We start from the raw sequence: 21,261 nt of genomic DNA, 5'->3' as shown, positions 1-21,261 counted from the left end.
ATGGTGCTACTCTAGTCAGGTGAGAGTATTCCTAGGTATACTGGGGCTGATATGTGGAAAATCAGAGAGAAAAATAAGCATTTTTCATATTGCTTAACAATCTTGGGGAATCCTGTATTTGTTACTTAACAAAAATATCTCCTTTGTTTTAAATGAGAAATTTCAATTCTTTTACTTCTTGTCTGAAGGAGGAAATAGGTGGAGTGTTCTTCACAAAAACTCTTTTTGAGTTCAAAAACTGAAATCTCACCAAAATCATTGTTTCAAACAGTATTTGTAATATCCTTATGAAAAAGACATTTGCCTTGTGGGGTAAAACACAATTTCATCAAATGTTTCCAGGTAGACAGAACACACATACTTTAGTCATGCACAGTAATATACAGGAATAGCCACACTGGAGTGTAGGAATGGTCCCACAGCCAGTCTGTGACAAGGGCTTGAATATAAGAGCCAGACTATTTTGTGTGGACAGACACACACACACACACACACATATATATATATATATATATATATATATATATATATATATAAAGGAATATATATCTTACAGCATATGCATCACTAAAAAAGGATTATTCTCATAAGTAAGCATAGCTTTTCAGAACACGCATATATTGTTCTGAGGATTTTTAATTGCATTCTGAAATGGTACTAGTTGAGAAAAGATGATTTCTCAGCTCCTGTTCCTGCCTTAACTGTAAGGAAACAAGGTCCGTCTGGTTCATCCATCAGAGGACATATATCTTACTAGTATAGTCACTTTTTCATTTTGGGAATTTCCTCTCACTTTTCTTTCTTTCTTCTCTGCTGAGTTGCTTCCTTGGAAAAAACACTGCTCTTCACCTGTTCTGCAAAAGGAGCATCAGCCTCACAGCACACTGAGTTTGGTGATTTGTGACAAAGATTCCTCAGAATATGATGATCCCATCAATTAAAAAAAGGAAAAAAATCCCAACTAAGTTAAATGTGTTTAGATTTTCTGTGGCAGTAGTAATTCGATTAGTGGGAGAGAGGAGATTTCACATTATTAACGGTGACATAAAAGACACCAGCCATGAGCATGCTTTGCTGCTGTGGATACCTATGAAAAGAGATACATGATTAAGTTTTACTGATGTTATCCAGGTTAAAAAAAAACAAACCAACCAAACCAAACCAAACCAAACCAAACTAATGAACAAACAAGCAAAACCTTACAAAAAAGCAAACAACCAACCTTGCAGATAGCAGTTTATGCATTTTGGGGATACAGGTGATGCTGGAAACAGCAAGGGTAATTTTTCCTGATGCCTATCTGTTTTCCAGGTGGGAAAGTACACCTTGGACTGCCTGTTCCTCATCCTGTGGAGGGGGCATTCAAAGCCGCAGCATCTCCTGTGTGGAAGAAGACATTCAGGGGCACATAAGCCCTGTGGAAGAATGGAAATGCATGTATACTCCAAAGATGCCTGTTGTCCAGCCTTGCAATATATTTGACTGTCCAAAGTGGCTTGCTCAAGAATGGTCTCCGGTAATCAGCTTAGTTTTGTCGGTTTTGTATTCAACACATTAGGGAAAATATCTTGAATTATACTTTAGTAAGTCTTTGGAAATGCTCCCATTTACCATTTCTGTTTTCTCTCATTACCAACACCTCTGTTTTAAAGTATGCTATTTGTCTAACTGTAAAGTGATCACTTGGGGAAAATACACTAATAAGATGAATGTGAGCAAGGAGAATGATGGAAAAATAAATCAGTTCTGTAACACTAATTCATGACCTTCTGCTAATAACAGACTGGGAATATAAGTGAAATGCACAAAAAAAAAAAAAAAAAACAACACCCATAATAATGTAATGGTATGTTTGTATTACAATATTTCAGCCATAAATTGAAACTGAAAAACACTGAGAAATTTCAAGAAACACATAAATCTGTATATGACTCTGCTCTTTGATACCTGTATTTGTTGGTTCCTGGCCTTTCCATCTGTATGAAAGTACATGTCTTGGAGATGTCCTTCCACATAAGTAGTGAAGTATTTTAACTTTGTGCATAAAGACTTAACTTGAATATAATTTCTCACCGCCCTAGTTTCTCAACAAGTAAATTTTGCTTTAGAAGCTAGACTATCTTCCCTACAGATAAGGTGTTTTTGACTGGTTGCAAAGTGCTGATTTCCAGATGAAAGCTACTATCCAAGAGCAAAGTAATACTGGTAACATCCATAGCACTTCCAACTGATTGGTAGTTTTGATCATCTTCTGTGCATCCAATTTTGAAACAATCTGTGCAGGGGGTAAAAGTTGATGAACCAGAGGGGGGAAAAAAAAATTAAAAAAACCAAACCAAACAAAACAAACTAAAAGCACCAAAAAACTTAAGAAAGTATCTGAGGGAGGAAAGCCCAACAGTTTCCCATTCTCTTTGGTGTTTTTTGGCAGAATAGCTGTGTGTAGCCCTGGTTGATGCATAAGGCCCAGTATTTTGTCCAAGCAAATCAGAGTGGCTACAAATGAAACTGACAGGGTGTTACTGAGCATATCCAATATGGGACAGATGCCTACAAGCCAAGTAGGCAACATTGCAAGAGTGACACTGCAAGAGAAGTCCAGAGGCTAAATGTCCAAATCAAGTAAATGTTCTGAGCAAAAAGACAAAAAAAAATCTGTCATTTTTATACCTTAACCATAATTACAAAATAATATGAATACTTGATTTTAAAGTACTTTCTGCATCATGTTTGGCTCTCTTATGTTGGGTATTCCCCTTATACTTATCAATTCTATGTGTGACCTTTTTTTTCTCCTTTTCATTTTCTCCTTTCATGTTTTTTTCCAATCCAGTGCACTGTGACCTGTGGACAAGGACTCAGATACCGTGTGGTCCTTTGCATTGACCACAGGGGGATGCATACAGGAGGCTGTAGTACTAAAACAAAGCCACACATAAAAGAAGAATGTGTTGTACCCACTCCTTGCTACAAGCCCAAAGGTAATGAGGCAGAATGTTTCTCATAAATTTTTCAGAGCTCTTCAATGTTCAACCATTTTGTTTCTCTGCTGGCATCACTGTTTCCACCTGCACTGAGTTATGATCTTGCAGCTGTCTGTTCCTGTCTGCCTGCCACAGTTTGAAGTGAGTACTGACCTCTTTTGTCTTAAAAGCTTTGGCCTTTTAATAGTTAATGTGTGCTCCAGCACATTTCTAAGCAATAGAAATGTAAATTTGGCTGTATTTTCACTGTATTTTGCATCTGAGCTGAATTTTCCCTGTGTTTTAAAATAAATTAAAATGATAGATAAATAATGCCTATGGTAAATAAATATAACTGTAATTACAAAACTGTCAGTTCATAACTTTTAGCATGAAATAAAACAGAAGCAAGCATATCTCATCATGAGGTTCTTTATCTAGTCTGCAAAATTTGTCAGACAGAAACATCTTATAGCAAATTATACAACAATTTCTATAGTAGAATTTTCTTGCTTGGGCTTCAAACAGGGAGTGATACCGGGATAAAACATCCATGGTTTCTTGAAAGAAGGGGGAAATATTTCTGCATTTGTTTGGAGGTTCTTATGGGATGGGAATGTTAGAAAGAGACCTGGAAAATAAAGAGGCAGCGACCAGGTGCAGCAGACATGTGTATTTGGTGATTTTCACAGGTGATTTTCATATGAGCATGCATGGGACCATGCATGTATACAGCTCTATTGTTACCATTTCTGTCCCTGTATGCTGACTAATGTATTGTAAGCTCTGGGGTACCACAATTCATTAACTTTTCTAAACTGAAGACTTCACTCTGCCATAAGAAGAAAATAATTCCTTTTTTTAAAAAAAAAAATGTTATTTTGAAATATATTAAAAGCACTTTTTATGAAGCCCTGTAAAACAAGACTGATCCAGGATCTTTTCCTCTTCTAAGATGAGACAGTGAAACACATAATTTTAATTTCTCCACTAGGAGGCTGATGATAGGCACACATGCCAAGTTTCAAGATTCCAGTTTATCACAACCATAAGAATTCATGGTATCTGCCAGGTACCAGAGTGGTGAAGCCCAGACATGGAGTCGTTGAGAAGTAATGAGTGTGTTTGCACTGTATTTTACTGGCCATCCACCTTGTAATATCAAAAAAAAAAAAAAAAATAGTCCCTGTGACTGTGTTAGCAGGATTTATACATGTATCCAGTGGGTTTGAGCTCATTCAGGGAACTGCGGTTTTTGGGGCACTGTAGGTTTATGACGTTCACAACACAGTAAGTGCAAGATCCAGTCTGCCTGCATCATACAGTGTTAGCAAAATGCAGCAAGACACAAAAGAGATCATTGTTGCAAACCATCTAAAACTGACTTCTGCTTAGAAGGTTGCAAGGCCAGCTAGAAAAGCTTTGCTAATTTCTATCTGTCATGAAGTGTCTTCAAATGGGACTTGTCAGGGAACAAACTAAATTACTCCTTGCTGGAAATCCACCCTTGCAAGAGCATGGCATCTTTACTCTGCCTAAATTCTTATGCTGCCCTTTGCAGCACATACATGATTAATTTCTGATTGTGTGGAGTTACTTCCATTTTTTCACATGGAAAGAATAGTTCTGTGCAAAACTTTACTTAACTAGGTTTAGTTTTCCTCCTCATCTTGGTTCTGCAACACTCTCACAGTTCTCTCTTCATAATGAAAGAGGTAATGTTTGAATATCCATGTATCTGAAGGCTGTTTCAGAAGAGTGTTGGATTAGATGGTATCCAGAGATGTCATCCAAACCAAATTAGAAATTTGTCGTTTTTATTTCACACAACTAGTGTTATAAATTTAGAGCAGTAGGGGTAATGAAGTACCTCTCAACTATTGAATAATTTAGTCCTAGACTGGGGTTTTTTCTGCAGCTGGGTTTACACAAAGCAGAACACAATCTTCCAAGCTGACAGAAGCAGCAAGGCAAAAAATGTGGAAGTCTCTCTTCTCTTAACACACTCTGCAAAAAAGAAATAGAAGTCAAATTGTTCATGTAATTTATTTCATTTTAGTTTATTCAAGCTCTAAGTCACTTTATGTTGCACCAATAATGGGGAAAAATAGGATATCACTAGATTAAGTAATGATTTTCATTTTTTATAGAGAATGTATATTCATCTAATACAACCTTTTGTGTAATATAAGATATATTGTTTTTACTGGAATTGTTTCATGAAAGAAAAGATTTTACTTTAATCTCCAAAGGTAAAAATTTCTTTTTAGCTTATGTTAGAGGTGCTTTTTGTTCCTTTTTGTTCATGTTTCTGTCAAAGTATACTGTACAGTATCAATATTTCTAATCCTCTAATAAATTTTACAGTGTAGATGATAACTAACTACACCTGTAAAAAAAGGAAGGTTATTTAAAAAGTCACAAAACAGGTTATGTTAGGCCTGTTGCTGGACATATTTTGCTTTTTACAAGCACTTCCATCTAATCAAAAAAATCACAGAAGTAAGATGTAACTTTTCAAAATCCATTAAACAAATTGTAGAACATATAAATAGAAGTATTTCGTACATGTTCTGGATGATTGTAAAATAGAGACTAAACTAAGAGCTGTGATGGCAAACATTCATGCTTAAATGGCACTGATATGTTAGATGAAGAGCTTGGCAAGCTGTTTTTATGACAGAGGAGTAGTCATTCTATTACTGTCCCTCTTTTCCTGTTAATAACTTGCTTCAAGGAAATTTGCATGACTAAAGTTGCAGTAGCTATGCAGTCAAAATCATTGTTCCTCTGTGATACAACTGAGAGATGTGAAATGTTCATTGGTTTGCACAATAGAGCCAGAGAAAATTCCTGACTATTCTGAATTAATTAACCTGCTCCTGTTGGCAAGTACAAGTCCATCCATACACAAACCCAAAATGCTTAGATGATTTGTGAGTGGCAAATAGGTTTGGCTCTGGTTCTCCTCAGTGGTCTGAGTCTCACCACCCTTTGTGGTTCTTTCCCCTGATACTAGCCGAGAATGTGCAGAGCTCCTTCTCAACTTTTAGTGCCAAATTTGCTCTTGCTTTATGCCCTTGTAGAACTGAAACAGCTCTGCTGCCGCCTTCATCTCATCTACTCCACTCTGACACTGCATGAAGTGCAGTTTGGCTTGCAAAGCATGGCCCTGCACTCTCCAGAGCAGAGCAGCTCATTACCCTGTGCACACATCCTGGAGGGGAAGAAAAGCAGCTCCACTGTTTTCCATCAGGAATGACAGAAAAAGTATCAAGCTCATTTTTTTAAAATCCACATAACTGATGAACTGATAAACAGAGTTGAAAAGCATAGCTGGGCAATTTAATTATAGTTTTCTTGTTGTCTCACTCATCAAAGCAGGTTTTTCTTTATTTTTGTAAATTTCAGCATGTCTTCTGAAATTTAAAGGTAATTACAGGGATGTTACACATTTTGCCTTGTGTAGACTTGTTACACTTGCAAGTTTCCCTCAAAAAAAGTACTTTCCAAAGTGTCTACTTTTACAGTCCCATTGTATAGTCTGAAAGGTGACAATATTAATTTGCCTGTCTGGTTTTAGAGCACTATAGCCCTTCTACCTGCAACAGTGAAACACCTGGCCATATAATCTTGTAAGCAATGTAGTCCAGGTGATGAAAGTGTTTGTTTCTCTTCCTGGCATTCCCATTCCTCTTTTTCTTCTTTTTGCTCAGCCTCCATGTGTGTGGAGACTCATACATCATACACATGCTTGGTGAGCACAGGGAAGGTGGCACACATAGCAGTGTTACCACATGCTTCCTATTTTCATATCCTTGTATTTGCTCCATAGAGAAACTTCCCGTGGAAGCAAAGTTGCCGTGGTATAAGCAGGCTCAGGAGCTGGAGGAAGGAACAGCCGTATCTGAAGAACCCTCGTAAGTCTCAAAAATTTGCTTACAACAAGTTCTGTTATGTGATCCTGAGGAACTGTGGTTGCTTCCTACCTGGAGGTGTTCAAGGCCTGGCTGGATGAGGCTCTGAGCAACCTGGTCTAGTGGAAGGTGTCCGTGTCCACAGCATGTGGAGTGGAAACTAGAGGATCTCTGAGGTCCCTTCTAATCCAAAGCCCTCTGTGATTCTGTGTTTCCATGTGGGAGCCTGGGACTTGCACAGAACTAGCACTTGAATCTCTTGAATGTATTTGGCTTCTGTTAAAGCATGAACCTAACCTTGTGGAAACCCATGGTCTAAAGGCTGTATCATACTTAGGTGCAAAGAGACAGATTACAAGAGAGTAAACACAGATTTAAATAAAGCAAATATATACATTTTATATAAGGCCATTACAAGAATATTATAATAAAAGTGCATCCACCTATGTATTTATATGTTCTATATTACCACTATATCTTCACAGCTTGGCAGCTTTATTTATTTTCTCAATACCTCTGTGATGTAACAGGCAAAACAAAGAAGCCAGTGGTGATTCCCTCTTGCCTTTTTCCCCAAGGAAAAGAATAGTAACAGCAAAAATGTATAAATTTTAGCAGAAAATAAACTAGAATCCTGTGGTGCATACCACATAAGCCTGGAACAATGAGACTGAGAAATTGTAAGTGCTCTTATATTTTATTATAAGTACTTACTACACTTTAGATGTTTTTGTCTGAAACTGTGATAAATCCATGCTATAACTGCGGCTTCTGTATACAGCATTCATCAATAGCCAGTTCCTTGTGTCTGAGCACATGGCATTTCTTATTACAACTGCAATAGTGTGTTAGATTAAAAAACATTGTTATGCAATATAACAGCAATTGTAGTTTTGGCATGCATGATTAATCTGAATTGAAGTAATTAGAAACCGGAGCATTGCAAAAGAGCTGGAAACATGTAACAAGTCCTTCAAGAAAAAAGAAAAAAAATTCAGCTGCCATATGTATAAATATATATATATATACAGAAAATATGTATCTATAAAACAAATATATACAGAGGCATTTATACACATACACACAGACAAATGTACATTCATGTGTGTTTATGTATATTAGTAGCAGCTATCACATATAGTATAATGAGATCTTTACCTGCTTCCAGAGTTTCATAAACTTTATAGGTTGATTAATTCAGAGTCAAAGCCTAGAAAATCTCATATTTCTGGGTATACTATTTTTTCATTTGAAAGTGCATTTTGTTGTGATTTTTCTCATGACTATGCTAAATTACTTAGCTAAATGTGCATTTATCAACCTATAAAGAAACCTTGGAAATACACTGATATGCTGTTATGTGGTCATATATGGAATAATTTGTTACACTAGGAAATTTTTTTTTATCAGTTTTGTGAACAATGTTGATTGCACTGTAGAAAAATAGGTATGTGTGTGGGTGTGTGTACATATATGTGTGTATGTAGCTTTAAATATTAACAGGAAGGGATTCGTAGAGAATAGGCATAACCTGTTCTTTGTCATTATATGTATTTTGATAAAATATTTTGGAAAACCTTATGGGTATATTACCTGTGATATGAAAACAGTCCTTGAGAGATCTAAAGGGAAAGAAGTTTAAGAATTTCAAATTGTTTTCAAGTGCAGTTATGACGCTTCCATATTTTATGTTCACTGCCCTGCTGCATTGAAGACTCTTTCCTGCAGACTACTGCGTCTGCTGCAAGGCTCCAGTGGCGCCAGTGGGATACTATTATTCCCATTCTGGACAGTGGGCCACAGTCCAGGCTAGGTTCAGTCTGCCATGAGGTGACATTTCGTATGCTTGTTTTCTCCCTGCAAGGCAGACCTCTGAGAGTATTCCTAATCTTTATTTTAGACTGATGAGAAACTTACTTAATATAAGTTCAAGTAAAGATTTTTATATGTGTTGACTAACAGGAAGAATAAAGCGCACAAAGTCGGGGTCTTCACTCAAACTTTCCTAAAACTTGGAGATGCCTTGAGTTTACTTTAGAATGATTTTGGTGATAAGGCATGAGACAGGAAATCCAAATAAAAACTTAGACAATTTGTACTGGAAGAACCATCTATGCAATCCCTATTTGTAAACTGTAACATCCATCTGCATCTTGGTCCAGCATATCTAATCTGTTTCAGGAATCTTGAGCATTGAATTCCACCTAAAATTGGTTTCAGTGCCTCACTATTAATAATGTTTTTCATTAGTGTCTGACTTCAAATAGTAATTCATTTTAGGTCCTGATTATTAGATTAAAAACTGTGTGTAACGATATAAAGAAGGAGACAAAACAATTAGAACTCACAACAAAACAAGGAACAATCAGCTTTGGGGACAACTTTAAAGCATCGTTTCATTCAGCTGTGTTGGGATTTCAAACACTCCAAGAGCAAGGTGTATTCCCTGATAATGCACCTCTCGTCTAGTGCTTCTGCAGCTGTGCAGAGACACAATGTAATACTCCATGGCCCACCACCCTTACAGATGTCAGGCTACTACCCAAATATTTCGGCTGATGAATGATCAGTCTGGTGTGTAGGTGCATGGTAATTTGAGGCTTGTAACAGTTCAGAGCTTTTTAATGTTGAATTGAGCATTAGCTGTGTAAAACTGTGTGTGACATGGTCAGCTATTTTGCTGACTGTGGAATAACCAGAATGTGAGCAGCTGTGGGACAGAAGGAACAGCAGAAGGCCTCCAGTGGCATGGGTAAGCCAGGTGCTGAGCAGGCAGCATTTTGTTCATAACTGTGTTTATTTTAAATTGAAGCAATGGGAGTGTCTTCAGACAAGTTACCAGATGCTGCAATTTTATTCCATCTGTGTATAATGCCTCTCATTATTTATATCTTCAGGAATTTCTAATGCAAGCAAGAATTACAGTAGAATTTTGTCTGTGTATGTCTATGTGTCATTTGCCTTCCTCTCCTCTCAGTAATGTCTGAATTTATTACTGTTAACTGATTCTGACAGAGGTATAAAATTTTCACAGAGAATTTTATTCCTCTGTCAAACTTGGTTGATATTCTTCAGGAAATGCAGTGGAAGTGTTTTTCACATGTATTTTTCACACTGAAATAAACAGCTGAGTAGAATTCCCCAGATGAAGGAAAGGTTTTTAAAGGAGTTCAGTCCTTAAAAGATAGCAGAGAATCCACTTGGGCGCTCAGGCTTCAAATGTAAATCCATGTTAAATATTTCTTTATTGGTTCTGCTTCTCAAAGAATTAATCACAACTAATTCAGCCACTTCAAGTCTAGAGGGAATAGTTAGGTTTGTGTTGTCTGACCTACTGCACCCCAAACTGGGATCAATTAAAAATTAATTGCTGACAGAACTACTGTGAAATATTCCATGTTAGTAACAAAGTATTGTAATCTTTGTCAGAACAAATGTTTAAGGTGAGAATGCCTTGCTGTCCTGTGTTGAGGGGCATGTTGTTCTCCTATTGCTGTCCATCCCTGAAGTGACCATTCACCAGGTATTAGAAATGTTATCTGAGGAAGGAGCCACTGTATCTTTCTGTCTGATCTCTTCCACTAGAATTCATTACACCAGCACAGTGTGACAGCTAGAGTCAGAAAGAACAGCAGTCAAGATTAAAAGAGCATGGGGATTTGTGCATAATGTGATTGCATTTATGAGTAGTGGAGGGTTTCTTAAAAGATTTCTGTCTCTAACTTTTGAAAAATGCTTTTGTATGTTAGCACCATATCCAGCTTTTAACATACTACCATAAATAACGCTGGTGCTAGCCATAAAGAAAAGGGCAGGGCTGGCTGGGGGGTGGCAGAGTGATGGGAGAGTGGGAAAACAGTAATATCTGGATGCCAGATGGCACCATCATAATGATGGGGCTAGTTCAGTAAAAAACAAAGGGAAATTCCTGACATGCATTAGCAAGGGCAACAAAGCCGTCAGGGAATTGGACAGAGATATTAGTGTGGCAGAAGAACTCAATATCTCTTTTTTGTTTTTCAGTAGGTATTTATTCTTCTAAAGACACATAAGCTATTTTTATTTGATTTTCCTTGTTGAACAATTTCAATCATGTTCTTTGTACTCGATTCACAGGTTAGTAAGTTTGAAACTCCCTATTATAGCTTTACTTTAAAAATAAACCATGTTATGATTGTTGGATTGCCAAAAAAAGATAGTGAGGACATATTTAGCTTTATTTACTGGGCCATTGCTTGTCCTCTTTAGATTCAAAAAATGAAGAGGAGGAAGAAGAAGGTGTAGGGAAACTCTTCGTATTAAGATCTGCTATACATGCTTGGTCAAAGGGAAGGTCAGCAATGCAACAGGCACACATTAGGTAATGATTTCTATCCACTCATTCAAGGACCCACCAGACACAGTCACAACTACTTAGGATTTATGTGTAATAACAATACAGGACAGAAACAGTTATCTTTCCTTGTGGAGAAAGGCAGCAATGAATGAAAAGTACCAACAGCATCGAATAAAGAGACAAACATGAAAGAAAAATAATATTCAAACAACTTAAAAGAAACTATAGAGGGACAGAATGTAATCACTCTGATTGGAATAGGACCTATGCAGCTGCCTCCAGTGTTAATACTCTTATAGATGGAGCCTAATATTTTATTGATAAGTCATAATGACCACTGCTTCACGTCTCTGAACAATGACACCAGCAGCTATCCAGTGCTGTATGTGAGCATTCTGTGGTGTTACTCATGCCTTAAAACCTGTGGAAAGGTTGCATTTCCTGGAGGAAAAGTATGGATTTGCATTTCAGCCCAAGACAAGGAGTCTGGAAGTCTGTGCTCAGTTCTGATCTATCACAGAAAATTCCCAAGCCTTCAAAGAAGCCACTGAACATTTAATTTCACCAGTAGTATCTGAGTTTAGATACCTTAAAAGAAGGGTGTCTCTGCCTTAGAACACTCAGTCCCACTGGTATGCGCATGTCTCAAAACTTCAGACTTTATCTAAGCCATGGATTTAACCAATGGTTGTTTAAAAAAAGCAAACAAACAAAGCAAGAGGGGAAAAAATCAACAACCAAAAGCAATAAAAATTAAGGGCAATATGTAATTATGTAGCAATGAAGAATTATAGCTATTTTTCTCCATATCTCAAAGCACACCAGTATGTATACACTTGCTTTTCTCCTTAACACATAATGCAGGAACCCAAGTCCTAGACAGAAGAGGCTGTTGTTACATACATCAGGAGTTTTGAAAATCTCCAAAACACCCAGCAGAGCTCTCCATGGGCCTCATACTGAACCCACTGTGACCTGCTGTGAAAGGTCTCCCACTGTTGAGCATTGACATTGTCTTCTTATTTCTCTTCTGACTTCCCCAGCTATGTATATGTTGCTATGTAGAGGGAAATATACATCAGTCCTTAGCTGAAGGAATGACTTATGCCTTTCTCTTGTTTATTGTTATTAGAGGAATTATTATTACAGTGGGATTTAATTAAATATGGAATGACAACTGAAACATGTCAATCATTTCCCATTTTTTAAAAAAAATTACTTCTCAGTTTATCTATTTCATTGCTTCCATTTTTCAAGTAGCTCAATGGTTAACATACAGAAATGCCTAATGCTGAGCTGTGGAAGATGAGCTATATGTAGGACAAATAACTCCAAATCCATTAACTGTTTCCTTTTTATTCATATACCTTTTGGGGTTTGTGCTCACCATTTGTCAAGATTTTTCATTAATGATAATACAAAGATATCTGAAAGGCTTTATAATTCTCTGGTGTTAGGATGATTGAAAATTCAGAAACATTGTATATTTATGTTACACATTCACATTACATAAATGTTCCATTTTTAATGAGAATTACTGTATGGAGATTTCTTTGCAGCGTTTTATTGAGTTTCTACTTTTTTTTCTGCTTTAAAATCTTTTGATTCTGCTAATTTTCTCTTTAGCAGCTATATTTATACTAGAATTAAATCACATTTCCAAAGTTAGCACTCAAAATGTAGAAGTTGGGCCTAGATAGCTAAAAAATATCATTTCCTGATGGTGTTGTATTATTTTCATTATGAGTTGCTGACTCAGGTGGACTAATATAATACATTGCATTTATAGATCAAGCCTCATTTCAAATAGGATCATGTCTGCTTTAGTAATGTTCTTAATTTTGTTTCACATACACTCCCTTTTTTCTTATGTTTTTTTGTATGATACACATCATGTGTAAATATTCCAAGTATTTGAAGTATCTCTGTTTTTCTAAATGAATAATTTTAATACCTCGCAGAATATCCTCCCTTTTGATTTGGAGTGCAACAGGTCACACAACAATTTACAGTGTTCAAAAAATATAAGGAAGACAGATTCTGATGAAGACCAAGACCCTTTTTTTGCATAATCTGATTAGGGTTTCTACTTTTCAGTTTTCCAGTTTTAGAAGCTGTTCATTTCAACTATCAGAATATCTAAATCACAGTGGCTGATCTGAACCACTGACAGGAGATTTTCCACATCAAAATAAAATTACAGCAGCTGCAGTCTTAGAGTGGCCTGCCTGTACTGTTAAAGAGTACAACCCTCTCAAAATGAATGATCTCATCTTGGAAACAAGACTGACATTTTAAGTTAAAATGTCTTAAGAGCAGGAAAATGTAATTAGTTTGCGTCATTATTTTCCCAAAAGCTTTGCTCCTAAAAGAGTTCTCACCATCTTTCTAGCAGCATGATAAATATTTTCAAATTTTATAATAATATCGGTGTTGTGGTTTTGAAAACAAACCAAGTAAGAGGCTCTAAGTCAGAAATAAAATTTAATGAGAAGAAAAGGAAAATAAAATAGAATAAAATAAAATAAAATAAATACAAAAAGAAAAACCACTGACAGAGTCAGAATACAACCTGAGCAGGGTGATGGAAACAGTCCAGACGAGGTAGTGTTCCTGAAACAGAAATCTTGTAGAAAGGTCTGGTAGCTCCGGTCCTCTGAGAATCCAGTGGGTGAGGGCTGCTTCTACTGTCCCAAATCCCAGCTTATATCCAGGTGAGAATGCTTGGCTCTTCCCCATGGGCGGAGCATCTCACAATGGGATGATGAGTCATGGAAGAGAGCCTTGATGGCCCATTAAAGAGAGAGATAACTCCCGGAGGGAGTTATCTCTGAGTCATGCAAAAGGCATTGATGGGCCATTAACTGAAGATGGTGATAGAATACATCCTAAACTACAACCCAGGACAATCTGCAATTAATTTCTTTCTTTTTCATTACTTTCTGGGTATAGTGCTAGAAGCAGATGTCAGGCTTATCAAAACATCTTGTTATAAACCACAAAAAGTGAGTTTCTTGGTATAAACCACAAAAAGAGATGCACACTGCCTGCTCCAAAAGACTGTGATGTTCCATTCAGGGATCCTGATATGTACAACCTGGGAAAACACTACCTTCCCTCTTAGGTTTTGGAATTTTTTTAACTTCAGTGTGGATGGAAAGTCCTTTTGTCAGCTAGAGAAAGGCAGTGGGTGAAAGGGTTAAGGGTGTAAAAATATTTTCAAAGATCCTGATCACCAAATTAAAATTCCCTTTTCTTTGTATCAAAACTGTTCATGGGATTCCCAAGATAATAAATAAGTTTGCTAGAGTCCCAGACCACAGTAGAAACAGAGAAGTGTATTGCCTTCAGCCATGGATAAAGCTGTCCTACTCTGTTGTGGCCTATCAAAATAAAGACAAGAGGAATACTGAAAGTGACTGCCAAATTTCCAAGAAAAATACATCCCAAAAGCTGAGTTTACAGAAGCAGACAGATTCCAAACACTGTTGATGAGGGAGTGTTATCAACAGGGAGTGTTCATGTGAGGCTCAGCCAGTATCAGTGCCAGATCCAGCTATCTATTATTTTGTTCTAGTCCCCGAAGTATAACTACAACCCTTGCCTTAGAACTTGCCTGTGACAGAAAGTTTGAAAGAAAGGCCATTGTAGAATGCAAGCCAGTCAGATAAAGCTATCTACATTACCCTGTATTCATAACTTTAATGCTCCAATATCACTGACATCAGGTATCAAGGCACAGGTATAGAAGATTACAGAGTGCCCTTGAAACTATTGTTTCTGGACAGATTTAGGAGTCAGCTTAGTTCAACATGAGCTCAGCAAAACAAGGTGTGTTACATTGCTGCAACAAACTAGTAATGATGTGGTATAGACTTGAATGTGAATCTTACGCTTGATAACTTTGAGTAAAATGTTAGTCCAGTTCCTAACACTGACATTGAAAAAGAAGAAATAACACAGAGAAACTAAGAAATTATTCCACTGTTGAGGAAAATAATGAGAGATGGAATTCAGTCTGTTCTATTGTAATGACAGGTGAAAGTGCTTTTAATTAAATATTAATGGACTTCTAGGAGGAAAAATTTGGAACATATAAGGGTTACTGATCAGTAAGCCAAGTGAACAGATAAACAAATCTATAATATAAACTAAACACTGTTGTTGTTTTGTTTTGGCATTTTTAAAATGAAAGTTAAATGTCCTAGGGAAATACACTTTTTAAATTTATTTCTTTATTAAAATTTTCTTTAATTTAAATTTTTAAAAAAATAAAAACCCAAACAAAGAAAACAAGCTAAAGAAATTATGAATTCTCTTTAACTTTTGCCAGCTTCAAATTAAGACTTAAAAACAGTTGCTATGACACAAGAACAATAATTGAAATTATTTTCCGTGTAGTCTTGCAATTACCTGATAACAGCAGCCTGCTCAATACTTACTAGAGAAAAAATTAACAACTAAGGCAAAGATTATCTATGTTGAATACTTGCAAAAGGTACCTTGTGGGAACATCATGTACATTGGGCACATTTGGAGATTGTTGGATGGCTTGCATTGAGACATTTTAGGATCGAGATGGGTGATACAAGGGTTTATCTTTCTTCTTGGATATGAGGAGACCCACAACTGAGTTGTCGATAGAATCTCCTATGTGTGTGTTTTTAATAAATGTATGATGAGATGAAGTACTTGTTTTTCATTAAGTAGAATTTGGCCTGTGTAGGACTACCCTGACTTTACTCCCCTGGAAATTTGTGGACACAACTTGCCTTGCTCTCTTCCTCTCACAGATTTATTCCTGAGGCTTGGTCCACCTGTAGTGTCACGTGTGGAGTAGGCAGCCAGATGCGGCTTGTGAAATGTCAAGTACTCCTCTCTTTCTCTCAGTCTGTGGCTGATCTGCCCATTGATGAATGTGAAGGTCCCAAACCTGTGTCTCAGAGAGCCTGTTACAGTGGTCCATGCAGTGGGGAGGCGACTGAATACACCCCAGAGGAGACTCAGCTTTTGTATGGCAGCTTGCAGGAGTTTGATGAGCTCTATGACTGGGAATATGAAGGCTTCACAGAGTGCTCAGAGTCTTGTGGAGGAGGTAAGTGCAAAATGTTTCTGAGCTGGATTTGCTTTCCTTCTTCAAAGTGTGGATTTGGCACTTAATACCCAGAGACATACTGTTTTGCTATGGCTAGTTAAAATCATGGAATCATTTAGGAAGGAAATAAAACTTTAAGGTTGCTGAGTCCAAACATATTTGAAAAGGCATGGATAAGAAATGTGAAAAATCCCATTTACACAACATATTTTAGCCCAGGACTTCCAGATCTGTGCTCAGACTGTCACTAAGAGTGCTCAATTTATCATATATTTCTGTTTCCTTTATCAGCTGATTGCCCAAAGGCAATAATCAAAAAAAAGTTAAAGGTTAAAGGGGTCTGGTACATGCTAACAATCACATATCATTTTTAGTTCTCATCTCTTGGTTTGCTCTGTGCAAGCAAAAACATGTGGATGTAAATTTCCTCCCAAAGCAGATGAAATAAATAATGGATATTTTAAGGGCTCAGCTGTTCCCTAACTCCTATCAATAAGGAGCATCAGCTCCAATCCCAGTGCAAAAGAAAACTTATGGCAAAATGGCACCAATGATGTGGTTGTCTAAAACAAGAAGGCTTGGCAATTGTCGTTTCTCAAAGTTAATCAGTTTCTCAGGTTGCACATACTATAGACTATTAACATGCTCCCAGTATCCTTCCCCACCCCCCACCCCCCCAGCCCCCATCATTTTATTTAACTAGTTCTGAGAAATACATCCAGTCCTGTATTTTTCAATTTCTTGCCTTTTTACTTTAAAACTTTCAGGCAATTTAAGTAAGGATTACTATAGAAAAATACAAAATGTATACTTTAGAACTGAAAACAGCTCAGCATTCTATGAGATTAATAATCTGTACAGAGTCACAGGTAATCAGTTACAGTCTCAAAAACAACAATTAGTAAAAAAATTTAAAGGTTTTTTGTGCTTACTTTTACCCTGCTGATGGTAGTCAATGTTTAGAGCTGTTCACAGCTATCACACGATTGACACTTTTGCTTTATTTCCTACACACACACACCACCACCACCAAAAAAAAAAAAGTGACTGTAGTGTGTGCTGAGTGGTGACAAACACTGATCTTACAGGAGTAAATGTGTTTGTTACTGGCAAACAGTAACAATTTGTTACACTTTTATTGTGACTATCAAATCCTGAACAGCTCCTAGAAATATCCTCTTGAAATGAAGTAATTTCTTAGAATATAGAGTTTATGCTTGTATTTTTCAAACGTAACTCACAGAGAACTGATTTGTGGGAAACATTTTTCTTTATAAATTTAATCTCTTTCAAGTGTCAGCAAAACCTTTTAGCCAAGATTTCTTTCTGTCTGACATCAAAACTCCAAACTTTCCAGATTAGCAGATGCTAAGTCAGATATTTTCATAGCCATAGGTGCAAGACTGGTCAAACTAATTTTATTGGGTTTGGAGTCCTGGGAGAAGAAACTGGATAGATGCAGAAGTAACCTTTCACCTCCAAGAAGTAGCAACCAGAGTTATTCATATAGTCTGCTGGTGGTGGCTTCATTTCCCAGAGCTGTCATCAAATATCATGTAACAATTATTCTATCCCGGTAGATATAAACACAGAAATTCTCATTTGATGGTGTTTTGAAAGGAACTTAAACTGCCTAGATTCATATCCCACCATTACACATTTTTATAGTGTGATTTCCTGTTGAGAACTGATTTCTTTTTTTCCAAGGAAAGCAATTTTAAAGCAGACAGCTTTTGTTCTAGTAATATTGTGCAGTAAATAGTTTTGAATTCAATTACTTGACAAATGAAGTTCCTGAAATTCATATACCTTTTTAATTATCTCTGTGCTGTGGAACTTCTGATTTATTATCAAAAGTTTTTATATTCTCTACATGTTCAATGACCCATCCTAATTTAAATCTTGGATCAATTTTCCACGCTGGCCAATCAAAAAGAGAGGGACATTTGTTATCATTATGCTGAGACACACTGTTGTTAGATTCAAGAAGAAACGGAAGAAAGTTATTCTGATGATTTTTTTTACTGCTGGAGCAAGCCAGATTTTTTTTCCTTCCTGGCACAAGCCATTAAAGCCAAAAACTGTCAATAAATATTCTAGCAACCATGTTCTAACAGGAACTTTTTCCTTTGATATCTGTGCTGTCAGGCAAGATTACTGATCTTATCAAGACCTTTCAAAGATAAAAAGAAATTTTAATAGACAGAATAGAATGCCTGAATTTTGGACAAGAATTATTGGAATTGCAATCAGAGATGACTTGGATGAGAGAAATAAGCATGAGAAATGAACTTAATGGGAGGTTTAGGGCTGGTCGGATGCTGAAAACTGAAGAACAATAGGATTAGAGCTTGGCTATATGAATTTGATAACGTAAAACCGTGAGCATGAGAAATGGAGAAAAGGTTGAATTCAAGACCTCATAGTGATCACTTTTCAGTAGTCAAGACTGAAACAGACAATGAAAAAGTGTTAAATTGATAATAATTGGTCAAGAGCTCATTAGTGACACCCTTCAGAGAGGAGAAACTGAAGCTGCGGAAGCACACTCAGTTTATAAAATTTTATCTGAGAAGGACATACAGAAGGTGAGTGAACTGTGTTCCTAGCAAATAGAATCACATCAGCCAGCATGTGGCAGGAATCAGTGGTTTCTTTCCACAGAGTTTGGAAAAATACTTTCATGGTTTCCATACCTCTGGATCAGCAGTCCTTCTTTTCCTGGCTTCATCAAATTGGTCTTGATGTCAGGCCTGCACTGATGTTTCATGCAAAAGGGAGACCAGTAGTTTGAACACAGCACCATTTTCCATGAGGTAGAGAACCACTTCTGTTCTTCAGAGAGGAACATTCCATTCTGGAGAATCCATATGCCTATGTTTGCTGCACACAATGTGATTACATGCTCAACAGAAAAATGATTGAGCTAGAAAAACAATGAACATGACAGGGCAGTGAACACCTTGTTCATATATATAAGTTTTGTAGATTTATTTTCCTATACATAAATCAGTACTATTTGCTCTATTTTTTCAATAGGCTACCCTTTTTACAATTTTTCTTAAGTCTTTTAAGAGATTACTTTAGTGGCAAAATTGAAAATATGGGGGCTGCCTTATAAAGAAGGAAACCCACAACAGCATTTGCTGACTACAGGGACTTTGGTAATTTTGATGTTGGTGTCTGTGTCCAAAATTATTGAATTTCTTTTTTTTCTTTTTTTTTCTTTTTTTTTTCAGTACCTGGGATATGGGAGACATGCTGCACAGTCCTATGTCGTAGCCATGACCTTAATAGGCTTATACGCACAGCAGCCAAAAAAATGGTTAACAAGCCTCTTTTCTGGGAGGCTCAGTCTATACTGAGATCAAGGAAAATTAATCTGTCAATAGTGTCAGGAATACAGGAACGATGATCAGCTATATAGCACTTTGGTTCTCTTGAATGATATGGAATGATTTTTTTGCCTAATGACATGTGCCCTGGCATTAGAAACACAAAAAGATATTGTTATCTTTGTGACACTGTTTTGGAGGTCTTACAATGCCTTAAAAGTCTTAAAATGCTTTATTTTGGTTTAGTTTTTTTTCCTTTCACATTAGTGTCTTTAAAAAACAGTGAGATATTTTGGAAAATGCTGGTTTTGAAACTGTAAAGTAATTGTTGGGAATTCAAATAATCTTTTCCTAACTCAGGACACAGGAATTAATGTAAAAAGCATACTTTCACTGTATTTGAACCACTATGGATAAGATTTTCAGGAAGTTCAGGCCAATTATTATCCTCAGACCCCTTTTATCCATGGGGAAATAGATCCTTTCTCATCCAGTCCTCTTCCCTGTGGCATGTAATGTTGCACTCCTTGATGTTCTAGCTTTCTAACCTTGTGATCGAAAAAGCCTGTGATACTCCTAGTCATAGGAGAAGTCAGAGTAACTGGTATGCCATAGTCTGCATAAGGATTTTGAATTTAACAAGGAATTTCTGAGTTAAACCACAATAACCAAATCTTCCAGCTTCTCTTAGTCCCAACAGCTACTGTTCTTTCCCAGCTCTCTCTAGCCCATTCTTTCCTAGCTCTGACATATACTCTCCAGGCTTGCCTCTTTAATTTGGATGCATCCCATAGATGCAGAAGAGTAAACTCAGAGCGGCTGAATTGTCTAACCATGTTTTACTTTACTTTTGCACGTGTAGAAGCCATACTGTTGGGTAAAATACAGCATATGAAAACCATGGCCATCTTCATATCTTGGCCTGCTTGGCCTAAAAACTAAACTGCCTCATTGCACTTCATTCAAAATGAAAAAATGAGAGCACCGGACAATTTTCTGTCCAGGGAGGTAAGCAGTGAATGAACATATGGACTATTTACTGCAGCACTGAGAAATCTTTCAGAGAGACTGAAAGCAATGATGAGTCTACAGCTGGGGCTGCAGCCCCAGAGCTGCCAGCCCCAGGCTGGGTGTCCGCACTTGCTGCAGCCCTGCTGGTCCTGTTGTGCCCACCCTGGACCTTGGCTGCCCCTGCAGGTATGGAGAGCTGGCTGTGACCATTATCTGTTGTGTGCAGGTGTCCAGGAGGCTGTGGTGACCTGTCTGAACAAACAAACCAGGGAGGTTGCAGACGAAACACTGTGCGTTAGCAGCCGTCGCCCTCCACAGCTGCTGAAGACCTGCAGCTTGGATCCCTGCCCCCCAAGGTAGGCATAATTTTAAGTGACCCCAAACTCTATTGCCTTTCAGTCTGGAGACACACAGTGCCTCAAGTATGCCTCTCTCAGACTGCAGGGGCTTACATCCTCTTCCTGCCACAATCATATTGATCAGGAATTTCAAAAGAGCCACAAGACCAAAGGGCAAACTTCAGACTGTTTGCCTCTTCAAGTCCTTCGAGTAGACAATTTATAGACTGACTTAACTTTACCCAGAGTTTTGTCGAGTTTAAAGA

At 37.2% G+C, this 21,261-nt stretch overlaps 1 protein-coding gene across 1 annotated transcript in view; it reads left to right on the top strand.

Moving 5' to 3' along the window:
- ADAMTSL1 (ADAMTS like 1) overlaps window positions 1-21,261 on the top strand; it is a 193,883-nt gene that overhangs the window by 93,809 nt on the left and 78,813 nt on the right. Inside the window, exons 13-17 of the mRNA XM_066339569.1 lie at window positions 1,312-1,516; window positions 2,834-2,981; window positions 6,799-6,883; window positions 16,010-16,311; window positions 20,884-21,013. Coding sequence (XP_066195666.1) covers window positions 1,312-1,516; window positions 2,834-2,981; window positions 6,799-6,883; window positions 16,010-16,311; window positions 20,884-21,013 — 870 coding nt within the window. The remainder of the gene's footprint in view (window positions 1-1,311; window positions 1,517-2,833; window positions 2,982-6,798; window positions 6,884-16,009; window positions 16,312-20,883; window positions 21,014-21,261) is intronic.

This window comes from Sylvia atricapilla, chromosome Z (assembly GCF_009819655.1).
Source record: "Sylvia atricapilla isolate bSylAtr1 chromosome Z, bSylAtr1.pri, whole genome shotgun sequence".
NCBI classification, from domain to species: Eukaryota; Metazoa; Chordata; class Aves; order Passeriformes; family Sylviidae; genus Sylvia; species Sylvia atricapilla.
This window is presented reverse-complemented; position numbering and strand designations above follow the sequence as displayed.